This window comes from Dermacentor andersoni, chromosome 2 (assembly GCF_023375885.2).
Source record: "Dermacentor andersoni chromosome 2, qqDerAnde1_hic_scaffold, whole genome shotgun sequence".
Lineage (NCBI taxonomy): Eukaryota > Metazoa > Arthropoda > Arachnida > Ixodida > Ixodidae > Dermacentor > Dermacentor andersoni.
Window position 1 is genome coordinate 240,140,118 of NC_092815.1, and position 22,496 is coordinate 240,162,613.

Below are 22,496 nucleotides of genomic sequence, written 5' to 3' on the forward strand. Positions count from 1 at the left end.
ATTATCCACCGTGACATAAATATGAAATATCTTCTTTCGGATTTCATATTCAGTAACAGGCTCTTAAGCAACGAAGTGATTCTACTAGCTGTGTGCTTTCCTGGAAAGTGTCTGGTGCTCGAGTTATACTGTGTCAGCTTGAACTGAGTGTCCAGGAAGTGGCATGTCGGGCTGATGTAACTTTCATTTGGTTATGATGACTAAATGTGAGAGGTGAATGCAAGTAATGCCATGCCATAACTTAAGGCTTTATGTAGCTCCAGACAAACCCACTCTCTCTCTGGTGTCATCGTACAATTTTGGCACCAGCGCACGAGACAGAGTTCTCGATAATGGCCAATAATCAGGGATTGCCTCGTTCAAAAAAGGTCCGTAAAACCATGCTCTTCAACGATGAAGGATGGCTGCAAGTCGAGCGCTATCATTCTAGCAACGTTCAGGTCCAAAGTCTTCCGTTTCAAATCAAGCAACACCGCATTTCTTTTCAACACATTGGCAATGCTTGGTTGACTGGCACCCACCTTTGAAGCTTGAATTTCAGCACAGTGCAAAGTTTTGTGGATCATCAAATGGTTCACGAGTGGTGGTCGTTGCCGTCGATGTCTTCAGCATGTTTCCACAAAAGCAGCAGAGTGCTTTAGATTAGGAAACTTTTTCAAGAGTTCCAAATCGCACTTCTTGTGGTCAGCCACAAACTCTGTGGGGCTGTTCAGTTGCTTCCACCGCGACATTGCAGTGATAACGAAAGTATACGCAAGTCGCACGCTCGTAGAGGACTCCACAGAGATAGCACCCACATACGAGAAAATAACGGCCGGTGACACGAAGTGTGCAAAGGTGCCTGCAACTCTGTGGAGATTAAGCGCACAGCCAATGACATGAAAAGAACTATGTCGCATGTTGATGTGCATGGGCGCAGTGGCGTAGCAATAGGGGGGGCCGGGGGGCCGTGGGCCCCGGGTGCAAGGGGCCTGTGAAGGGGGGGGGGGTGTCATATACGTCTGAAGACACAGAAGACCTGTGGGCCCCGGGTGCCAAACGACCTAGCTACGCCACTGCATGGGCGTGCTTGTAAAGCTGGCGCACACCATTAATGGCGTGAAAATGAAGTACGCTGGCACAACACAGATAGTTTCGTACATATGGGACTCCGCAGAAATTGTGCGTACGGCCAAAGGCATGAAGATGAAAGCACAGAGCACCTACAGCTGACTGGACGAAAAGTATGTACGTCACAGGACAGAACAAATCCTTTTGCGCAGTACCCGGTAGACATGGTGGCAGCGCACTGTTTGCCGCATGAAAACGAAACTGTGCCGCGCAGTGACGTGGGTGGCGCAACGTACGGCATTGGCGCGAGACTGGGTAACTTTATATTTTGCTGTTTTTCAAGTGATGAAAGCTCATAGCAAATAAAAGTTATTTCACATGCTGAAGATAGCTATGTCATGTCTTTTTTGCGTGCCCGAAACCTGTGCCCATGAGTGGAGCGAACAAAGGAAGGAGATCTTCAGCTACACATCAACTAGGAAAAGCTTCTAGAGGTCGAAAACTGGAAAATATCCAGACCTCAATGACAAGCTTGCAGACATTATGAAGCAGCTCCATGTAGACCGAGCTTGTCAAGGTAACGCCCTTGATTCGGCACGTGATCGGAGCGCGTCCAGAAGTGACCTTAAAGTCAGCAAAACTATCACTCAAGGAAAGGAACTGTCAGCAGAATAAATTTCACATTCTATGTGAGCATATTGTGCTTATCCTTTTTTTTCTGATCGTCAACACAGGGACATGCCATAGATTAAAATATCTTGTGACATTATGCTCAAGTGCATTTTTATTTCAAACTCTCAAAAGTTGGATGCATGTTACATTCGATTGGACACGGTTAAGCAGATGTTGAACTTCGTACTTTTAAGCTGCACTCTTTCTAGTCTGTCTGCACTGAACGAGCCACCTTGTCTGAAATAGTGTCAGGGTGCAGTGGCGGCCATTAACTTTTCTGATAGGTCGAAGTTCGCGAGGAGAATTGGGTTTGGGCGTGTCATGTAGAAGTGCTGCGATTTGATATTTACCGAATGAAACCATTATATTTATTTTCTGGAACTTCGAATACTTTGAATAGTAAATGTCTGGTACGAATTGAATTGCAAGCTCTCTTTGAAAAATATTCAAAAGTTCGAATATTCGCATACCCCTACAAGAAACACATGCTAAAAAATTCAGTTCTTCTAAAACTGCAGTGGAAAATTGCTGAGACTTGCATGCAAACCATAAGAAGGATTTCTAGTGGTTCAACCAGATAGACTTGAACTTCTAGTGTGACAGGAGTTAAATGCTTGAAACTCGGTTTGCTGTGTCCATCCGCTCTCGTTCCACGTGTGGTTATTATTGTGCTGCTGCTCATCAAACCACTCCTGACCCTTAGCTTCACTCCCACCACATGCAAAGATAAAGAAAACATGGTACAACACCATCACTGCTGGGGATTGCATTCATGGCCCCTGCAGAAAGTGTGCACAAAATGCATTAACTTGGCAATTTGCATATGGTTTTGAGCACAACACGTATTTCACATGTATTTCAGACGTCGCAGTAAGCAATACTGTAGTTGATGAGACAATATTGTGAGCATCATGAAAATGAAGAAATTCAATAAAAGGACTAAAATTCAATAAAAGGACTAGCGAAGTGTAAATTTTAAACCTGCTTTATTTAACGTCTATGTGCACACATTGATTCGTAAAATTTCATGGTGCTATCTAAAGAATATGCTGCGGCAGGGTGCACATTTAAGACTGGGGCAGAGTAAAGAAGCCCCTTAACAGTGCACGCTGCCACAGTATACAATTCCAACTCGCCCAAGAAGCAGCACTCTTACCCCGAATGCAGAGATCTAACTTGGCTCGAACTTGACTTCTGGCAGTCTCAAGACAGCTTCGCCGCGCGTCGTAAATCGTGCTTGATCTTGCGGACGACTTGCGAACGACTTGGCTGCGTCGAAGTCCGCTCAAGTTTGAAGTCTGCTACCTGCTTTGGCCTATAGTGCCACGCCCCGTTGTAGCTGCTAGCGGATGAAAATACGCATCCGGGTAAGCGGGGACAACAGAGGACCGACTGTGTGCCTCCCATGCTGCAGTTGCTGATGGCTGTGATGTTTTACGGCGCTGGCACGTTTCAAACAGTCACCGGAGGTCCGGTCCGCATTCCTCAGTCAACAGTGTGCCGCGCAGTTGGAAAGGTGACTCTGCTCATCGCGAAGCACCCGCGCCCGATGCTGGTGCGCTTCCCGCAGTCGCGGAAAGATTGATTGCGAGCGTATTTTCTCATCTCCTGTGACTACACATAATAAAAGGTAGCCCAAATAAGTCAGTCATGCAGAACATGTGCGCTTACCAGTTTTGTGGTGCTTTCCCTTTTCTTCCGCAGCTTCCTCTTTCCGCTTTTGCTTCAGGTTGGTCCAGCATTTTTTCATTTGCAGGTGATCGCGCCGCGTAATCCCGTGGTTGGCATTCTAATGTTTTGCTATTTCTTTCCATGTCTGATTCTTCTTGGTCAACGACGCGACATCAGTTTTCTTGCATTCCACAATATGCTTGTAGTCGTTCAGGAGTGTCGTCGGCAGGCTCTTTTCGTCTTCTTTAAAACGGGCTGCCGTCTTGCGTTGCGGTGCATTCTCTTGGGAGGAGACCGTACTTGAGTGAGACATTTCAGCGTCAAAGCCTGTTGACAGAACAGCAATTTCGTACCAAATGCGGCGCGCGGCCGTCGCGCGAGCCCCACAACTTGTTTTCCTAACAGACGACACTTTTCTAGCAGACGACACGCACTGCCAATTTGCGATGTCTACGACTGTGCCGCACTCTCCCTCTCGTTGTTCTCGACAAACCCTCCATGCGAAGCAGACAAATCGTTTGCACGTGTCCTTTTATTTATTTATTTTGTTTTTTATCGGGTGTTGTCACCCATATGGGTCCGGTCAGGGGACTCTACGGCGCTCGGTACTCCTCGTTCGCAGCACATGTTGCAGTTTTTTTCTTGTTTGTGACTCCGGCCTAGTGCGTTCGAATAGGTTGGCTTTTTCTTCAAAGGGTCACGTAGCCCGAGCAGAACAAGGGCCGTCGCCTTCCTGCTGGAATGCCTATGGGCGAAAAGGGACGCGCGATCTCCCTCAAAAACCGACCGTATGCCTCGTCTCGGCCTCTTGTATCCGGTTGCCGGCCCAGACGGCGCATGAACGCCTTGCGGCAATCGAGAACAAAAGCCGTTTAAAGACCACCATACGAACCAACCATTTCGTTCGCTTCTCTACGGCCAGTTATACAAACACGCAACAATACCTCAGAGTTAAAGATAAGCTAAAACCAAAATAAATGTGACGATAAAATTGATTTGCACTCAAATACACTGTCGCCTAAAAGTGTAGCGGCCACTTGAAAAGATGGTGAAACCTGCAACTCAAAAAGCGCGCCAAAACACCGAAACTTGAAGACCACTTAAATCCGCCGGGAACGCGCGCTTTCCGCAAGCAACACTGCCCATCGCAGCGGCGGACGTAGCCAGATGGAATAAGTTTACGCAAACTATACTTCAGCACTTATGCCCTGGTGGAAATTTGGAAAGATACATACTTTTTTGCTCTACAACGTGCCTTACGCTAATAAATTTATTGTTAACCTCGAACACAGACGAGCAACCTGCTTTTGCATTGAAGCACAGTCTTGACTTGACGAAGCAAGTCAGCTTGAGCGTCTATGAAACGCGAAAGCCGACTTGGGCGTTTTGAAGTCCGCCTCTTGCTTCGGGCCGACTTCATCAAGTCAAGTCCAAGCCCGATCCAAGTTAGATCTCTGCATTCGGGGGTTAAAGTGGAAAGTTGGGCGAGTTGGTATACATTCATAATGGGAACAGCGTGAACAAGACGATGACGGAGTGACATCTTGTGCCCTTTCACTCCATCGTCATCTTGTTCGTGCTGTTCCCATTATGACTCTCAAAAAGCGTGGGTCTGGTCAGACAAGAAGTTCTTTTCTCTTGATCTGTAAGCAATGTCAACAACCTTGCATCATGCTGCACCGTATATTTAGTCTGCAGTTTGAGCAGCCACTGAGAGGGCATACCTGTTTGCGTAACTGCTACTGGCCAAAGCATGTCACAGGCATACAAGAAGAGCAATTGTGAAATTTCACACTTGTGAAAAGGAAAAAAGCAGCACACACACACAGAAAAGTGAAGCATGAACCCATTAACTGGTTTTATCCCATCTGTGTGTGTGCCCACTTTATGAAATTTCACAACGAAAGACAGAAAGTGTGATTCTCCACCAAGTACAGTCCCTTTCAGAGTCCAACCTGACAAGCATGACACGTGAAGCAAGAGTGAAGACCAGGCAATTTATTTACCCCATTTCTGATTTGACAATGGAATCTGGAAGACGTACCTATCTACGGAACACTAAGAAGCAAGGCATCGCACATCAACACAACACATGGTGTGTTGCGTCCATCCCTGTAGACATTCGGAAGTTCTAGTTTTGTCAACTGCTTGTAATACACTATGATCAAAGAGACAGGCACAGGTAAAACCTTTACCAGGTGACCATGTCACAGGAGCTAAACATCTGCTTTTCACAGATGCTACAGCATGTCTCCGTGTCACTCACTGCAGAAAGGATACAGACACTTATGGTGACATGGAGCATGTATGAAAAAAGAAAACAAGTGGCTAAGGTTGGCCAAACAATGGTAAGTGTGTGTCTATGCCAGTTGCATGGGTACACCGCAGTCCGTTCAATGACTACATCACATCTCTAGCAATTACCAATACAATATCAACACCTGTGCTCTATCAGTCTGACAAAGTGAGATCAACATAAACTGTGCTATAATTGTGTTGTATGTTCATTGAATGACATTGTTGTGCTATTTGATGAAACATTAGAATGACAGAAAAAATTGTACTGCAAAACCAACTGAAGGGAGCATGCCTGTAATGTCCGTGCATTCACTGCTATGATTTGTGCCAAGGCCTTTCGTGCCAGTGTTGGAGGAGGGGAGGGGGTGGGGGGTCGTGTCGTTTTGGCATCTTTAAGGCTGGCATGATTGCCATAAGTATTTCGTGTACATTGCTGCTTTGAGGTTCTTTCAAAGCGCCGCTCGCCGCACGTGTTCGCATATATTAATTTGCCAGAACACAGCCTTCCTAGCACTGCACCGTCCCATGTGTTGTCCACTCTTCTGTTTGACCACTTGAAGGATCATGCCAGCCTGTTCACAACAACAGTGGCAAGAGATGCTTCGCTGCCTCAGGCATTCCTTGGCCTGATGCAGCAGCCTTTGGAAGCACACACAAACACACAACCAACACAGGCACACACAGCAGTTCAGAGCGTCTTCACCTTGAGCTGTTTCATCTTGGGTGTGCGACGCTTGAGCTCTCGTCGGTGCTCCCGCTCCTGAAAAAAGAGTTGCTGCAATGAGTACTGGTGAAACTGCAGCCACAGCCAAATTAATTTGCGCAACTCTCTGCATGTGACCAGTTGAATATGGAACAACCGTAGTCAAACCTTATTATAACGAAACAGGATATATAGGAATAATGGATATTGTCAAGTTGTCATGACAGTGAAGAATTAGACTGTGGCCCAATGGCAAGTCACAAAACGCTTTACTGGATGAACCAGTGCCCACAAGAACAAGTTACACTCGGGCGAAGGAGCATATGCGTCGATCGTTGAAATCTTATCTGAGGGTCAAGTGCTTCGGCTATTTATGCATGTCTTGACAAAGATTCTAGCATAACTTCTGGTGCTTGCAAGCATTCTAGAATGTACAAAAACTATTTGTTTCACGTACGCAATCTGATTACACAAAGTTCGGCAACAACATAGGCAACAGAGAAAATCAGTGACGACCTTCAATAATGTTCAGATGCATGCAGGCACGTCTTGCATGGTGTGATAAATTTAACAGTTGTTAGCAGATGAAGAGTGGTCCCTTGAAAAAGGATAAACAAATGATAAACAATGTGCACATGCCGATATAACAAAGTAAGTGAAGTTCCCTCTGAAATCGCAACAAGGATTCATATTGCAATACATGCAATAATGGATATAATGAAGCAATTTTGGCTTCCCCTTCAACTTTGTTATAACAAGGTTTTACTGTAGTAGAATAGCTGTCTGAAAAGCTGACGGAATGCAATGGTGCAGTACATTCACTGTAGGGGCGTAGCCAGGGGGCAACAGGCACGTGTCTACTCTGAAATTTCTGTGCACCAGCATACCTGGCATCGAACGAAATGCGACAACCACCCACCTGTCCCCAATCAGCACCTCCCCGTCAAGTTTGTGCCACACCTCTGAAGAAATTCCTGGCCATGTTACTGGTTTGCTTTCTACTTTGTTTCATGCATGGCAGGCAATGCTGTGCAAGTAGTGTGGCGATGGAAGTCTCACTCTGTGCATTTTGCAGAGCAGTTCTTGATTTGCGATGCTTTTTATGAGATAACTAGAGTTGAACTTCGACATAACGAACATGATATAACAAATTATTGGATATAATGAATTCAAGTCATATATTTATGCTTATAACGAATATCAGATATAACAAAGTATTTTCGTGTCGGATTTGATTTTGTTATAACAAGGTTCAACTGTATTGCAATTTGCATACTGTCAGAAAAGTATGCATAATCAAAGTGCGCACTGCGAGTCACCCAAGCCAGCAAAGGAGACGGACCCGCAACAGCTTTGACAGAGGGAGAGTGCGTATAAGCCACAGACAACTGACGCCATGAACAGAGACTATACACTTCTACAAGGTACACAAAGGAGAGAAGAGAGAGAGAGAGACAGCATGCACCGTAAAACCTCCCAGACCTCGACACCCGGCGAGTGGAGTGAGAAGGAGAAGGGCAACCCGAGCGTGTGCCGACAGATGAGTCACCACTCTCCTCGAAGACGTTTCTGTGGTCGCAGACAGAAATGTGAGAAATGTCTAGAAGATTCCCAGGCTTTGTTCATGCTATTTATTTGTTTATTTATTTAAACATACTGTTAACCCTCATTTGAGGGTCATTACGGGGAGGAAATACATCACAAATACAAAAGTGATATGGAAGGAACTTTCAAGTAACAAACATCAACAAAACATCACCCAAAAATATCAAAATCATCGAACAACAAGTCTCACTATCAAGTTTGAACTATAACAAGTTTGAACTATCAAGAAAAGTTTCAAATGCTTTTATATCAGTGCATTCAGCAATATGTGCTGTTAGATTATTCCATTTCTCGATGACAGGAAGAAACAAATAACGAAAGACGTTAGTGCAGGCGGCATAACGTCGAATAGTCGCACAGTGATTTATTCTCTTGCTAAGTCTACCAGGTGCTCATATGTATCTTCTTTTATCAATCTTCACATGACCTTGGAGAACCTGAAATAATAATTTTATTCTGCTCCTATGTCTAATTTCTAATAATTACAAATTACATGAACTTAGCATTTTGGTAACTAAGTCTGTTTTCTTTTTGTACTTAGAACATATAAATTGGACTCCAAGTCTTTGAATTCCCTCTAGTTTAGCCCTTAGACCTTTTTGATGGGGACTCGAAACTACGGCAGCGTATTCTAGAACTGGTCGAATAAAACTTTTGTATGCCATTAGCTTGATGTCTCTGGTTGCATTTCGTAGCTTTACTCAAAGAAAGCACAGCTTTTTTGTATGATGCAGAGCACACATTTTAAATCTGGCTGCGTCAGTTCAGGTCATCAGCAATCAATACAACAAGATATCCGAAACTAGACATTTGTCAAAATAACATTTCCAATATGATACCGGAAGAAAACAACCTTTTTCTTTCGGGTAATGTGTGCAAAGGTGGTTTTAGCATAATTAATTTCCATGTCCAATTCTTGACAACAAGTATGAAGACCTTCGAGACACTGGTTAATTTTTACCTGTTCATTTTCGCAGGTAACTGGGGCATAAAGTAAGCAGTCATTTGCAAAAAGCTTCATCACTGGCAGCTGCACAACTGTAACTACATCATTAATATCAAGCTAAAACAATAATGGGCCTAGCACCGAACCCTCTGGTTCCCTAGAAAATACCTTCAAAGAATCTAACACACAACCACTGATGCATACAACTTGCCTCCAACCTGTTAAATTTGCTTCAATCCATTTAGATATCATTATTGATATTTATATCATTATTATAATATCATTATAATATCATTATTGATATTTATTATTAGATGGGAGCACGACTCCATCAGAAAGTTAGAGAAACGCTGGCAGAGGCGATAAAAGCGCCGTGCTGGAATCAGGAGATGTGACCGCGCCAGTGAAGAAATGTGACATGTAGACCGACCGTCTGCAGAAGGGGATTCCCCAACAAGCTAGCTGACGAGTTCCACAGGTGTCTGCATTTCTGCAAGAAGTCCCTTCATCGAGATTTTCCTCAAGACACGCCAGGGACGTCTGGCTCAAGACCAGCATGGGTGAATACAAGTGGACACTTCATGCTCCTGTTCATTCTGTACTGTACATGTTGAACTCTCAGTGCTTGTCGTTAATTATTTTCCAGAGTTTTGTTAATACCCATCTGAACTGCAATGTGATGTGCTTAGCCGAAGTGTGCATGTGTTTATGTAACCACCTTATTTGAAGAATATATTTTGTTGAGTTTCGGCAACTCTGGGCTTTGACTCAGTCTTTGGACCACAACCGGCGTTTGCTGGCGCACCGGAAGGCCTCTTATTGTCCGTGCATTCGTGGGGTTATCTTTGGAAGCTGATCAGTTGGCTTTGGAATTTGGCCTGGCGTTGGTGCCTCGTTAACAGAGTGTGTGACATATATATTACAACTACAACTTGTGGACGCAAGATTGTCAAATCATGCATTATATGCGCATGTTTGTGCTTCCAGTATTCAAAGTACAGTGAAACTTTAATATTATGAAAGCGGTAAAATTGACACAGTGCTTTGTTATATTGAAATGTTATAAAACTATAGAAATTCGACTCCTAATGCAAATAAGTACAGTCACTGACAGGTGTTTCTTACATGGAAAGGGCCATAACACTTTCCACATTGTTAGGCGATTGGAAAAAAAAAGAATTTGAATAAGAAAGAAAATATGTTGGTTCAGTTTGAGAGTCGGCACCCAAAGATACGCTTTCATGCATTGTCGAGAATATCTTCACATCGGTGATACAAACCGAAGCCTGCAAAGCTTTTTTGTCCCAGCATTGCCCGCAGTGGGACAATCCTATCAGCCATCTCAACTGGCCAAACCTTTACACCTGCCACACATTACCTCCAAGGTGGGGCATGCGAGCTGCATATGCACTCAGCTACGCTAAATGAATGCGCAGCCATGGACTGACTACGTGGTTAGAAAAGGAGACCTGCCCCAGTGACGATCAAGTGACGATCATTCTCAGTTCACCCTAGCATACTTTCCCTCAAAGCATATCGTGTGCAGGGCGCCATAGGATCTTATTGCACTTGGACTTTATGCGGAACATGACAACAAGAGGATTTTGTGTTTAGTACTTTAGTACCGTTAATTCGATCCCGACTGAAGGTGCCGGAAGGCGCCTATCCGTTTTGATGGGCCCAAACTTCTGTTATTTTGATCTCAAAATCGCCTTTGCCGAATAAGTTCAACTTGACTGGTCAGCTTGACCGCAGTACAGCCGAGTTATGCGGTGAAGCGTACCAAAAATGGGAAGGGGCCATTGTCACGGGGCATAGTAAGCGTTTCTTAATTATACACGGGTGCGTGCGCTGCCTCTGGTCACAATGCGAGCACCTACATACTAAATAAACGTACTGGCAGCCATTCAGAGCCATTTCTCACGTTTTTGTGGCAATTTGAGCAATTGTTTCACCCACCATGTGTGTTTCGTATATGAGACTTAACGGGGCCTAGTACACGTACCTTAATTATACCCACACATACATGCACCGTGCACCATGAAGCGTGGAAAACCATCTATGTTATAGGAAAGGAAGCAAAAAGGAAGGGCATTAAGATGAAAAATTCGAAAAAAGTTGAGAAATTTAGGGCCAATGAAAAAGTGGGGCTCTATCTAAAACTCTGAAGGCGTGCCAGTAAACTTATTAGGCATCTCGGTGCTCATGCTGTGACTGGAGACAGCGCATGATACGTATGTAAATTAAGGAACATGTGCTATGTCCCATAACAGGGACATATTTGGCCGCTTGGTATGTTTCAATGGTATTATGGCAAAGCTAACTTGGCAAATACTGCTAAGTGACTCAACGGCGTGTCTCAGCGTTTTTTCTCTCTTTTGCTTAATTCGACCCGCTGAATGATTTGACCAGTGTTGTCGGTCCCGTCAGGGTAGGATTAACAAAGTTGGCTTAAACTACTCATGTTTATCAGTGTTATTGCCACACACACACACAGAAAAATTTCAACAATGATTATGCTGCTCCCTAATGCAAATTTCAAGCATAACTGTTTAGGTGTTTAGAATCTGCGATATATTATGGCAAAGAATTTGATTCTGAAGGTCAAGGTGCTTGCTCTCAGTGGTGGCGCTAAGCCTCTGCTCGGGCAGCTCGTTTAGCAGCAATGGCAGACGAAACCTTCCCAGCAGTTGCGACACTCATTGTTCAGAAAGAAAGTGCGAACATTGGAATGCGTGGCTCACGCAGAGTGCATTCTTGAGTGGTGGCGGCAGTGCAGGCAAAGTAGCACGTGTGCAGTGGATCCGAAGCCCATGCCAGCACTTTGTTGTGACTGGTCGTGCCGGCACTCCACTTTCCAGCTCACGTTTTTTGCTATGCCCTCCTCTGCTTTCTACCTCCTCATTGCACCCTCCTCTCCACCTTCCTCCTTTCATCCCTCTGCTGCGATCTGCACTCGCTTTCATCTTTCGCTGTAATTGGTGGCTCGGTTACGCTGACGCTGAGGTGAACATTGATGCTCGCCGCAGGAATGGGCACCCAAGAGCTGCGCTCTAAATAAATTAATTATGGGGTTTTACGTGCGAAAACTCTAATGTACTTATGAGGCACGCTGTAATGGGGGACTCCGGATTAATTTTGACCACCTGGAGTTTTTTTTAATGTGCAATAATTGCACGGTACATGGGAATTTTTGCATTTCACCGCCATCAAAATGCAGCCGCTGTGGCCAGGATTCAATCTCGCAACTTCGGACTTAGCAGCCCAACACCAAAGCCACCATGACAGGTTTGACACCCAAAGGAGGGATAATTGACCACAACAAGAACACCAAATCGGGCACTGATGCAATGCACGCTCAGAATACAGAGCTATCATCACCAACATCAGCCTATTTTCTGTCCACTGCAGGATAAAGGCCTCTCCCTGCAATTTCTAATTACCCCTGTCCTGCGCCAACCAATTCCAGCTAGCGCCTATGAATTTCTTAATTTCATCACCCCACCTAGTCTTCTGCCATCCTTGACTGTGTTTACCTTCACTTGGCACCCATTCTGTAACTCTAATGGTGCGCCGGTTAGTAACCTCTGCATTACATGACCTGCCCAGCTCCGTTTCTTTCTAACGTCAATTAGAATATCGGCTATCCCTGTATGCTCTCTGATCCACACCGCTCTCTTCCTGTCTCTTGACGTTATGCCCAACATTCTTCGTTCCATTACTCATTGAGCGGTCCTTAACTTGTTCTCGAGCTTCTTTGTCAGTCTCCAAGTTTCTGCCCCATATGTTAGCACGGGTAGAATGCATTGATTGTACACCTTTCTTTTTAATGATAATGATAAGCTTGCAGTCAGGATCTGGCAATGTCTGCCTACGTGCTCCAACTCATTTTTATTCTTCTGTAAATTTCCTTCTCATGATTAGCGTCCCCTGTGAGTAATTGACCTAGTAAACATTATCCTTCACAGACTTCAGAGGCTGACTGGCGATCCTGAACTCTTGTTCCTTCACCCGGCTATTCATCATTATCTTTGTTTTCTGCATATTAGTCTTCCCAGCCCCACACTTACACTCTCTCTATTAAGGTCCTCAATCATTTGCTGTAACTCGTCTGCATTGTTGCTGAATAGAACAATGTCATCGGCAAACCGAAGGTTGCTGAGATATTCGCCGTCGATCCTTACTCCTAAGCCTTCCCCAGTTTAATAGCTTGAATACTTCTTCCAAGGATGCAGTGAATAGCATTGAAGAGTGTGTGTCTCCTTGTCTGACCTTTTTCTTTATAGGTATCTTCCTACTTTTCTTGTGGAGAATTAAGGTGGCTGTGGAATCTCTGTAGATACTTTCCAAGATATTTACGAAAGCGCCCTGTACTCCTTGCTTACGAATGCCTCTATGACTGCTGGTATCTCAACTGAATCAAATGCCTTTTCGTAATCTATGAAAGTCATATACAGAGGCTGAATGTACTCTGCCGATTTCTTGAATACCTGATTGATGACATGGATGTGATCTATTGTAGATTACTGTATTTACTCGCATAATGATCGCACCATTTTCTAAAAAAAATTGATGCAAATTCAGGGGTGCGATCATTACGCGGGTTAAATTTACAGCGAAAAAAAGCTTTTTTTTTTTCATCCCGCATTTGCTGTGGGATGACAACAGGTCAACAAACAGGTAGCTGCCACTGTAACAGTGCGGGACACCAAAACAAAAATGTTGCCTGACGGGGCAAGCCGAACGCGCCGCATGCAATTTTTTTTTTTCTCGTGAGTACATTACGTGCATTGAAACAGTTTCTTCTGTATCGCAATGAATAATATCGTTAATATTGGCAAGTTTGCGGCAATAACGTAGCCATGTCCACTTTGAGAGGGCAGAAACAGAAATGAGCGCACTTAGCTGCCAGTGACATAGAAACGCATGGTGGGCATGCTGCCAAAACTGCAGCATTTGTCTTCACTGCTATCCTAATATGGCACGTTTCTGTTAAGGGTGGGTGAATAACTTAGCCGTGTTACAAGCGTCGGCATATGTATAGGGTACACTTCTAAAGTATCAATGTAAACGTGGCTACTAACTTTGCCACTCGCGATTTGTTGCGTACCCACGAGTGCAGACGAGAGGAATTGAAAGGCGCCTTTTTTTGTTGTTGTTGTTGACATTATAAAGCCCACAAACAACAAAGCCAAAGCGAGTTTGCCTGTAGATATTTTTTTTTCATGGAAGTGCAGAAAGTGACGAAAGGAATGAAACGAGGCATCTCCTTAAGAATCTGGTATGTGCAGACCGCTTGGTATGTCTTGAAGAGTTGTATGCGCAGCATTCGACAGCATTCGACAGATGGTAAGCGCAATCATCATTAGCTAGACTTGTCACACGACATATCATTGTGGTAAGTTAGGGGTGCGATCACTACACGAGAAAGAAAGGAAATCTAATTATGACGAGAAAATTCATGGGTGCGATCATTATGCAAGTAAATATGGTATCCCTTCCTGAAACCTGCCTGTTCCCTTGGTTGACTAAAGTCCAGTGTCACTTTTATTCTATTGGAGATTATCTTGGTGAATGTTTTAGATAATATTGGAAGTAAGCTAATGGGCCTATAATTTTTCAACTCTTTAACGCCTCCCTTTTTGTGGATTAGTATAATGTTGGCCTTCTTCCAGTTCCCTGGGACCCTTGAAGTTGATAGACAGTTCGTATAAAGGGCCGCTAGTTTTTCATGCATTATGTCTCCACCACCTTCGATTAAATCGACTGTTATTCAATCTTCTCCTGCAGCTTTTACCCGTTTCGTGTCTTGCAAGACCCTTCTAATTTCATTGCTAGTTATAGAAGGGGCCTCTGTAACCTGTTCATTAATACTTTCAATGGAGGTATCGTGGCTGCTTTGGGTACTGTACAGGTCAGTATAGAATTCTTCTGCTGCTTTCACTATATCTTCGAGATTGCTGATGATATTACCCTGTGTATCTTTCAGTGCAAACATCTTGGTTTGTCCAATGCCAGTTTCCTTCTCCCTGTTTCCAGGCTGCGTTCATTTCTCACTGATTTCTCAGTCTTTCTCACGTTATAATTTTGAATATTGCTTATTTTCTCGTTGTTGATTAGTTTTGACAGTTCCGCGAATTCTATCTTATCTCTTGAGTTGGACACTTTCAATTTTTGTCGTTTCTTTATTAGGTCCTTTGTTACTTGGGAGAGCTTATCTACTGGTTGCCTTGGTGCCTTACCTCCAACTTCAATTGCTGCTTCTGAAGCCAGCCTAGTTACGGTTTCATTCATTAGTTCTATGTCATCATCATCTTTCTGTTCTAAGGCTGCACATTTGTTTGCAAATACCAACCTGAATTGGTCTGCTTTTAGCCTTACTACGTCTAGGTTGGCCTGTTTCTTCTTGACCAATTTAACCTTTCTCTCTTCAAATTGAGGTGAATCCTAGCCCTCGCTAACCTATGATCACTGCACTTTACCCTACCTATCACTTCTACATCCTGAATTATGCTGGGATCGGCAGAAAGTATGAAGCCAATTTCATTTGTTGTTTCACCATTAGGGCTTCTCTAGGTCCACTTTTTGTTCCAATACTTCCTGAAGAAGGTGTTCATTATTCGCAGCTGATTCCTTTCCGCGAATTCTACCAACATCTCTCCTCGAGTGTTCTTAGAATCCACGCTCTAGTTGCCCATCCGCCTTCTTCACAGCGCGACGGCGCAGGCACCTGCCCTAGCGGATTAGTCACGAAACGTTTCGCAAGGGAAGTGCGCGCGGCCGCGAGGCCAGACATCGGGGGGAGGGGGGGGGGAGCGGAGAGTACTCCGAAAAAAAAAAAAAAGCATGGCACTCACTGCAGCGAACACTTGTGCCGTGTACCGCGCTGAAACGTGTACCAGGTTGAAAGCTTGACGTTGGTGCGGAGCTGAAAATGTGCGTAGCGTAAGACTGCATCTCCACTTTAAAACAGAAAACGGCCAGCACTTCGTCCGGACTGCACTGTGAACCACATAGTTGCTACCTTGCATTGATGCCTGTTAAATTTATCGATAAACCCCTGTGTTACACTTGGGCGACACTTCAAAAACACGTAGCTGACGCAGTCTTCTTGCAGCGTCGGTCCACTCTTGCTGGTGGTGGCAGCGTGTGCCTGACTTCACATACTCGTTTAAGTGGTAACACTGGGATGGTACGAAACCGACAAGATGCTGATGCTGAAGATTGGCCGACTATTCAGCACTGTGTCGCGGAGACCATTTGATAACAATAGGCCGACAACGATGCAACCGGCGGGTGTGAGTTGTCATATAGTGCGATGGGGCTTTCTTGTTGACGGCACCAACAAAATCAGCGCGCCGACCATGATAGCTTGAGCGAACTCTACGCTATCAGCTGTCGAACAAACGTGATAGCTGCAGCTCATTCACTTGTATATATAATTATTCGTGCTCAAAATGCGTTGACATGCCTTCGAAGTTGAAATGCACAAGCTTCAGTCCTATTGATCAAGCCATGCACATGAAGTTTGAGCCAATGTTGATCCTGTTTAGTGACGGTTGGGTTAGGCTTGACCCCGTCGAGTTCGTGCACCCGCTACCGATGGACCTGAACTTAAAAAATAAGCAGTCAGGATGAAGGAAACTGTTATTGTAGTTCAGCTGTGGCCCTATAACGATTTGATATCAACTACTCTTTACTTCGCACAGCACGTACACATTAAACGGCAAGCAACGACACACCGCTGTGCCAACATCTTGTATTTTGGTCACCGTTCCCGAATGCTGCCGGTTGTATTCGCATAGATGGTGGGTCTGTGTGCGTTCTTATGCTGACACATTTCCTAATTCCAGAGAAGCACCGTTTACCTCTGCGTCAAAAGAGAACGAAGAGACAGTGCATTGGGTACAGCAGTGTAAACTTGCTCAGTTACCAACAGTATCAGCATTGGCATCCATATTTTCATGAGAGAACTACATGGCCTATAAGCGAGGGCTTATGCCGAGCAGTTTTCTCTAATAATACTTTATGGCAAGTGCGAACTGTAAGTATCATGAAGTTAAACAAATGCGAGAACCAGTAGTAAAAGACCATAATATCGTATTTACTCGCATAATGATCGCATTTCTTTTGTAAAAGAAATTAACACAAATTCAGGGGTGCGATCATTACGCGGGTTAAATTTCCCGCGAGAAAAATGACATTTTTTTTCGTCCCGCGTTTGCTGCGGGATGACAACAGGTCAACAAATAGGCGGCTGCCGCTGTGTGTAGTGCGGGACACCAAAACAAAAATGGCGGCCGGCAGAGCAAGCCAAACGCGCCAAATGCGATTTTTTTTTCTTCTTGTGAGTACATTACGTGCATTGGAACAGTTTCTCCCGTATCAGTAATGAATAATATCGTTAATATCAGCAAGATTGCGGCAATAACGTAGCCACATCCACTTTGAGGGGACAGAAACAGATGGGCGCGCTTAGCTGCCAGTGACATAGAAACACATGGCGGGCATGCTGCGGAAACTGCGGCATTTGTCTTCACTACTAACCTAATACGGCACGTTTCCGCTAAGGGTGGGCGAATATCTTAGGTGTGTTACAAGCGTCGGCGTACGAATAGCGTACACTTCTAACGTATCAGTGTAAACGTAGCTGCTATCATTGCCGCTCGCGATTTGTTGCGTGCCGAGTGCAGACGAGAAGAATCGAAAGGCGCCTTTTTTGTTGTTCACCACAACCATTGTAAAGCCTACACATAACAAAGGCAAGTTTGGTTGTAGCTTTTTTTTTGTCATGGAAGTGCAGAAAGTAATGAAAGGAATGAAATGAGGCATCTGCTTAAGAGTGTTTGGTGCGTGCAGACCGCTTGGTTTGTCTTGATGAGTTGTTCGCGTAGCATTCGACAGATGGTAAGTGCGATCATTATTCGCTAGACTTGGCACACGACATATCGCTGCGGCAAGTTCGGGGTGCGATCATTACACGGTAAATAAAAAGAATCGAATTTTGACGACAAAATTCAGGGGTGCGATCATTACGCAAGTGTGACCATTATGCGAGTAAATACGGTATATATGTGCCTGGATCACAGTTGTCGCTGTGGTTTGGCTGCTCATATTGAATCGTCTCCGGGTGGAACAAAGCGGCTCATATTCGCAGATGTGTATGTTTTGCTACGTTTAAGCGATGTGCCGTTTCTACAATATCCGATGCTAACAGCGATCTGAAGCTGTAGAAGTAAACAGATGCACCGCTTTGGCAAATCCGACGTGGAAGGCCGTGCTTGAAGGCTTCTTGAATATATGAAATGTTTAGTGAATGTGTAAAAGGAATACAAAAAGCGATGTGCAAGCGCAGGCATCAGCAACAACGAACTCTAAGGCAGCCATGTCGGCAGACGGAACTCAGCGTGCCTTTATCGGCCGCGTTGTTACCACAACAGCTCACTCGGGTCTTTTCACTCAGTATAGTCGATGAGTGAAAGACATGCTGCCCCGGAGAAACAATTAATAATTAATCACAATTCATGAAACGCACAACCACCGCATACTCAACATAGGCGCAGGTGCATAAATCAACTGGCGAAATCCCCGGCGCCCTTCCAGAACGTTTCCAGCGGCGTGCGTCAGAGGGCAGCACAGGAACATGAAAGAGGCAGATTGCTTGTTCACCAGCCTGCTTTTTCCCCACTTTTGCAATGAAGTCGCCTATGACTACAGCATACTGAGTTTGCCCTTTTCGCATCGCTAATTCAATATCTTTACGTATGAACCTGTTCTATTTCTTCATCATCGTGACTGGAGGTTGGAGCGTAGGTTTGTACTACCTTTATTCTATACCTCCTATTCAGCTTCATTACAACTACTGCTTCCCTCACATTATAGCTGTAGAATTCGTCAATGTGGCCCGCTATGTCCTTATGGATTGGGATTCCTACTCTGTAATTGCTTCTTATCTGGTAGTCCTCTATAGCAGAGGACGTGGCCATTTGTCAGCACTGTATAAGCCTGACAAGTTTTTCTAACCCCAGTAAGGCCAATGATATCCCAAACAATGCCTGATACATCCTCAAAGAGCCCTGCTAGGCTAGCTTCACTTGAGAGGGTTCAGGTGTTAAACGTTGCAAGGGTCAGTTTCCATTGGTGGCCTGTCCGGGTTCAGAGATTCTTAGCACCCTTTGCTGTGTTACAGGTCTGACCGCCCCCTTGGTCAGGTGCTCCGCAGCTGCTGGAGACTGAGGGCCATTAGGTAATTGAACGAGTCATTTGGAAGGGAGTGGCCAAATATTGCACCAGGGAGGCCAATTCCTGCTCTGGTGAGGGAGTGTCTTGTTGAAGCTTTGTGGGTCTTCCTAATTTGGTTGTACCTGGATTACTACAGCCCCACTTGCTCTTGGCGTTTTTGCCGGTGTCAGGCGCCACTCGAAGCCTGGAGATGTAGTGTACTGGGGGAGGTAAGTTTGAGTTTCCCACCTTCGGGAAAAAAAACAACAACAAAAGAAACGCAAGGTTTCGAACTTCTGACTGTGGCGACCTAGCATCCAAGCTAGCTCAGTCAGATAACCCTGCGGGCTGTCAGGCCACCTTATGTCGGACAATCCCAACCCAGACCGTCCTACACGCATGAAAACATGTTTGAATTATCCGCGATATATGGGTTTTACTGATCATGACAGGTGACATGACTTAGTATTTCTCAATGGTAAGCCTAGATCATAACATCCTGACTGATGCAATATCCTTAGATTTCGAAAAAGCATTCGATAAGGTCCCCCATGGTTGTCTCTTAATGAAGTTATCCCGTCTTAACATTCATCCTTGTGTTCTAAGCTGGATTTGAGGGTTTTTAACTAACCATCAGCAGTTCGTATACGCTAACTCACACTCTTCATCCTTAACAATCGTGCTTTCAGGTGTACCTCAAGGTACTGTACTTGGTCCCTTCCATTTCTTAATATACATCAGTGACCTGCCTTGTAATATTTCTTCTCATATCTGACTCTTCGCAGATGATTGTGTGGTTTATCTAGCAGTTACTAACCCCACCGACCATTTCGAGTTACAAAATGACCTATCACACGTATAAAACTGGTGGAACACTTGGCTCATGTCATTAAATGTAGCTAAAACCGTGTTAATGTCTATTCATTGTCGTCGTAATTACGATATCCCTAATTATAGCATCAATAACATGCAGACTGCAACAACTGATTCATTCAAATACCTTGGTGTGTATATCTCGCATGACTTAACTTGGACCTGTCATGTTAACCACATGATAAATTCTGCTAATCGTACTCTAGGTTATCTACGCGGTAACCTTTTCCTCGCTCCTTCCTCTATTAAACAACTTGCTTTTCTAACTTTTGTGCGGCCCAAGCTGGAGCATGCTGATGCTATTTTTGACCTCCACCACAATAACCTTATTAACACCGTCGAGTCAGTTCAGAACCGCGCCACACGATTTATCCTGTCAACTTATTCGTACCAATTCAAGCATCTCAGCACTAAAAGCCCAAATAAACTTACCCTCTCTAGCCTCATGACGTAGAATAGCTCAACTTAACATTTCTCATAAATTTTTCCATTCTTTGCCTTTTGACAATCCGTACATAAAAAGAGCACATCATATTGATTGCAACAGGCACTCTAACACAGTGTATCCCCCACAAGCCCATGCACTGACTTTTCAGCAATCATTTTTTCTGCGCACAACACGAGACTGGAGTGGCCTGCTCACCAAAGTTGCCACTATCATTGACCCCCTTGCACTCAAGCGGCTCATCGAAAACATCCCATTGTAACTTGTAGTATCTTTGTTTGCCATTAACTCCCAACTTCCTCATGTAATGTCTAAGCAAGAGACCATTGAGGAAGTAAATAAATAAAAATGGTTCTAACATCATGGTTTTGGACTCTCCTGTACTCATGGAGCCATAAACGTGGCTAGATGCACAATATATTTTCGGCGAACATGAACAGCACTTAAAAGTAGTGTGAAAAAAAAAGAAAAAAAAAATGAGAAAAAGAAAAAAGCTTTCATCGCTTACCGGGAATTCACTAGTAGCGTATGGACGGTGGTACACCAAACAGCTCACAGTCTCGTCTGCCTGCCTCAGGCATCGGAGAAGTCTTTCTGAACGAGACGGAACTGGCACCGAAGTGCTGCCCGAGGCTGAGGCATAGGATGTGAGAAGGGTGCATTGGCAGACTTTTGCTCAAAGGGCAAATCCTCAGAGTGGCGAGACGGGCCGCCAGAATAATATGGTTCTGAACCGCGTGTAAAATAGGCGGCCTTGGAAGCGCCCTTGCTCTACGCTTGCAAAGCGCTTATACGATGCCTCCTTTAAGCTACAGCGTGTCTGTGATCAGTTAGACAGTGTTTGTATACAGAACTATACGGAGGATAAAATGCGTTGATGCACGATGCCCTGTACCAATACCGAACTCACCAGTTACGACTTCTAAAATATTGTGGCCCACACGGTCTGATTTTGGAGGCCATGGCCAGCTGAATTGGCCAATACCAGCAAAAACACTGCCCTACTATTGCATATAATTATCCGATCTGCTGAATTACTGAGGGTCAAATTCATCATCATCAGCCTGGTTACGCCCACTACAGGGCAAAGGCCTCTCCCATACTTCTCCAACAACCCCGGTCATGTACTACATTATTGAGCGTCAAATTAACGAGACTTTACACCATATCAATTATTGCATGTAGCGGACTATGAATCTCTATGAGGATTTCAAAGGGAACCTCACTTCCTTCGCTATATCCATTATTTCGTTATATTCCGTTTCCTCATAAACTGTAGCAAAACGTATTTGCAGACTTGCCTCCCACTTGCGCTGCTTGTCTGGGTCCTCCTCGTTCATAATGCGCTCCTTCTCAACCCGGCGACGCTCCTCACGCTTGAGCTGGGCCGCCTCCTGCCGCTGGGCGTGCGTCGTCTTCAGGAACTCTTCCTCCACCTTGAGACGGTTGCGGTCACTCTTCTGCTTGGCCTGCACAGACGCAACACAGCCGCTTGATGAACGTCCCGACGAATCACTCGATCATCATGTGAAAACAGGAAATCGGGAAGAACCCATCAAAGGATGACTGTCACTTGAAGTGATGGCTTTCTGGCAGGTCTGCTGAGAGATGCTGTTTATTATAATGTGCTGTTCAGCTAGTTGGTTCATACTTGTAGGTTTAACATGTGCACACCTAAGATGGGACAAAAGAAGAAAGCCTGTCTTGTGTCTACATTGCCCTGTCTAAGGTATGCACTGGTCAAATCCGTGCTAAACCTGCTCGTTATCCTGTTACAGACGCTTAATGGTTAGCTCTATTGGCCAATGCTATGAGGTGTGCGGATGCTATGTAGTTGCACTGCCACCAGGATTGGCCCACATGACAATCGTCAGGCAAAACAGTGCAGATGATGGCAGGGGTGAAACAGACAACACAATGAGCTGTGTTGTCTGTTTCACAAGCTACGTGGTCTGCGCTGTTTTGCCATAACGAATGTACATTGACTAGCCTAGCTTAGAACCCACCTCACA

General features: G+C 44.7%; 1 protein-coding gene across 1 annotated transcript in view; it reads right to left on the minus strand.

Moving 5' to 3' along the window:
* Positions 1-5,376: 5,376 nt before the first annotated feature.
* LOC126539893 (PAT complex subunit CCDC47) overlaps positions 5,377-22,496 on the minus strand; it is an 84,554-nt gene continuing 67,434 nt past the window's right edge. The window contains exons 11-12 of the mRNA XM_050186705.3: positions 21,786-21,953; positions 5,377-6,451 (exon numbers count right to left, since the gene is read on the minus strand). Of these exons, the coding sequence (XP_050042662.1) occupies positions 6,380-6,451; positions 21,786-21,953 (240 nt within the window). The 3' untranslated portion in view covers positions 5,377-6,379. The remainder of the gene's footprint in view (positions 6,452-21,785; positions 21,954-22,496) is intronic.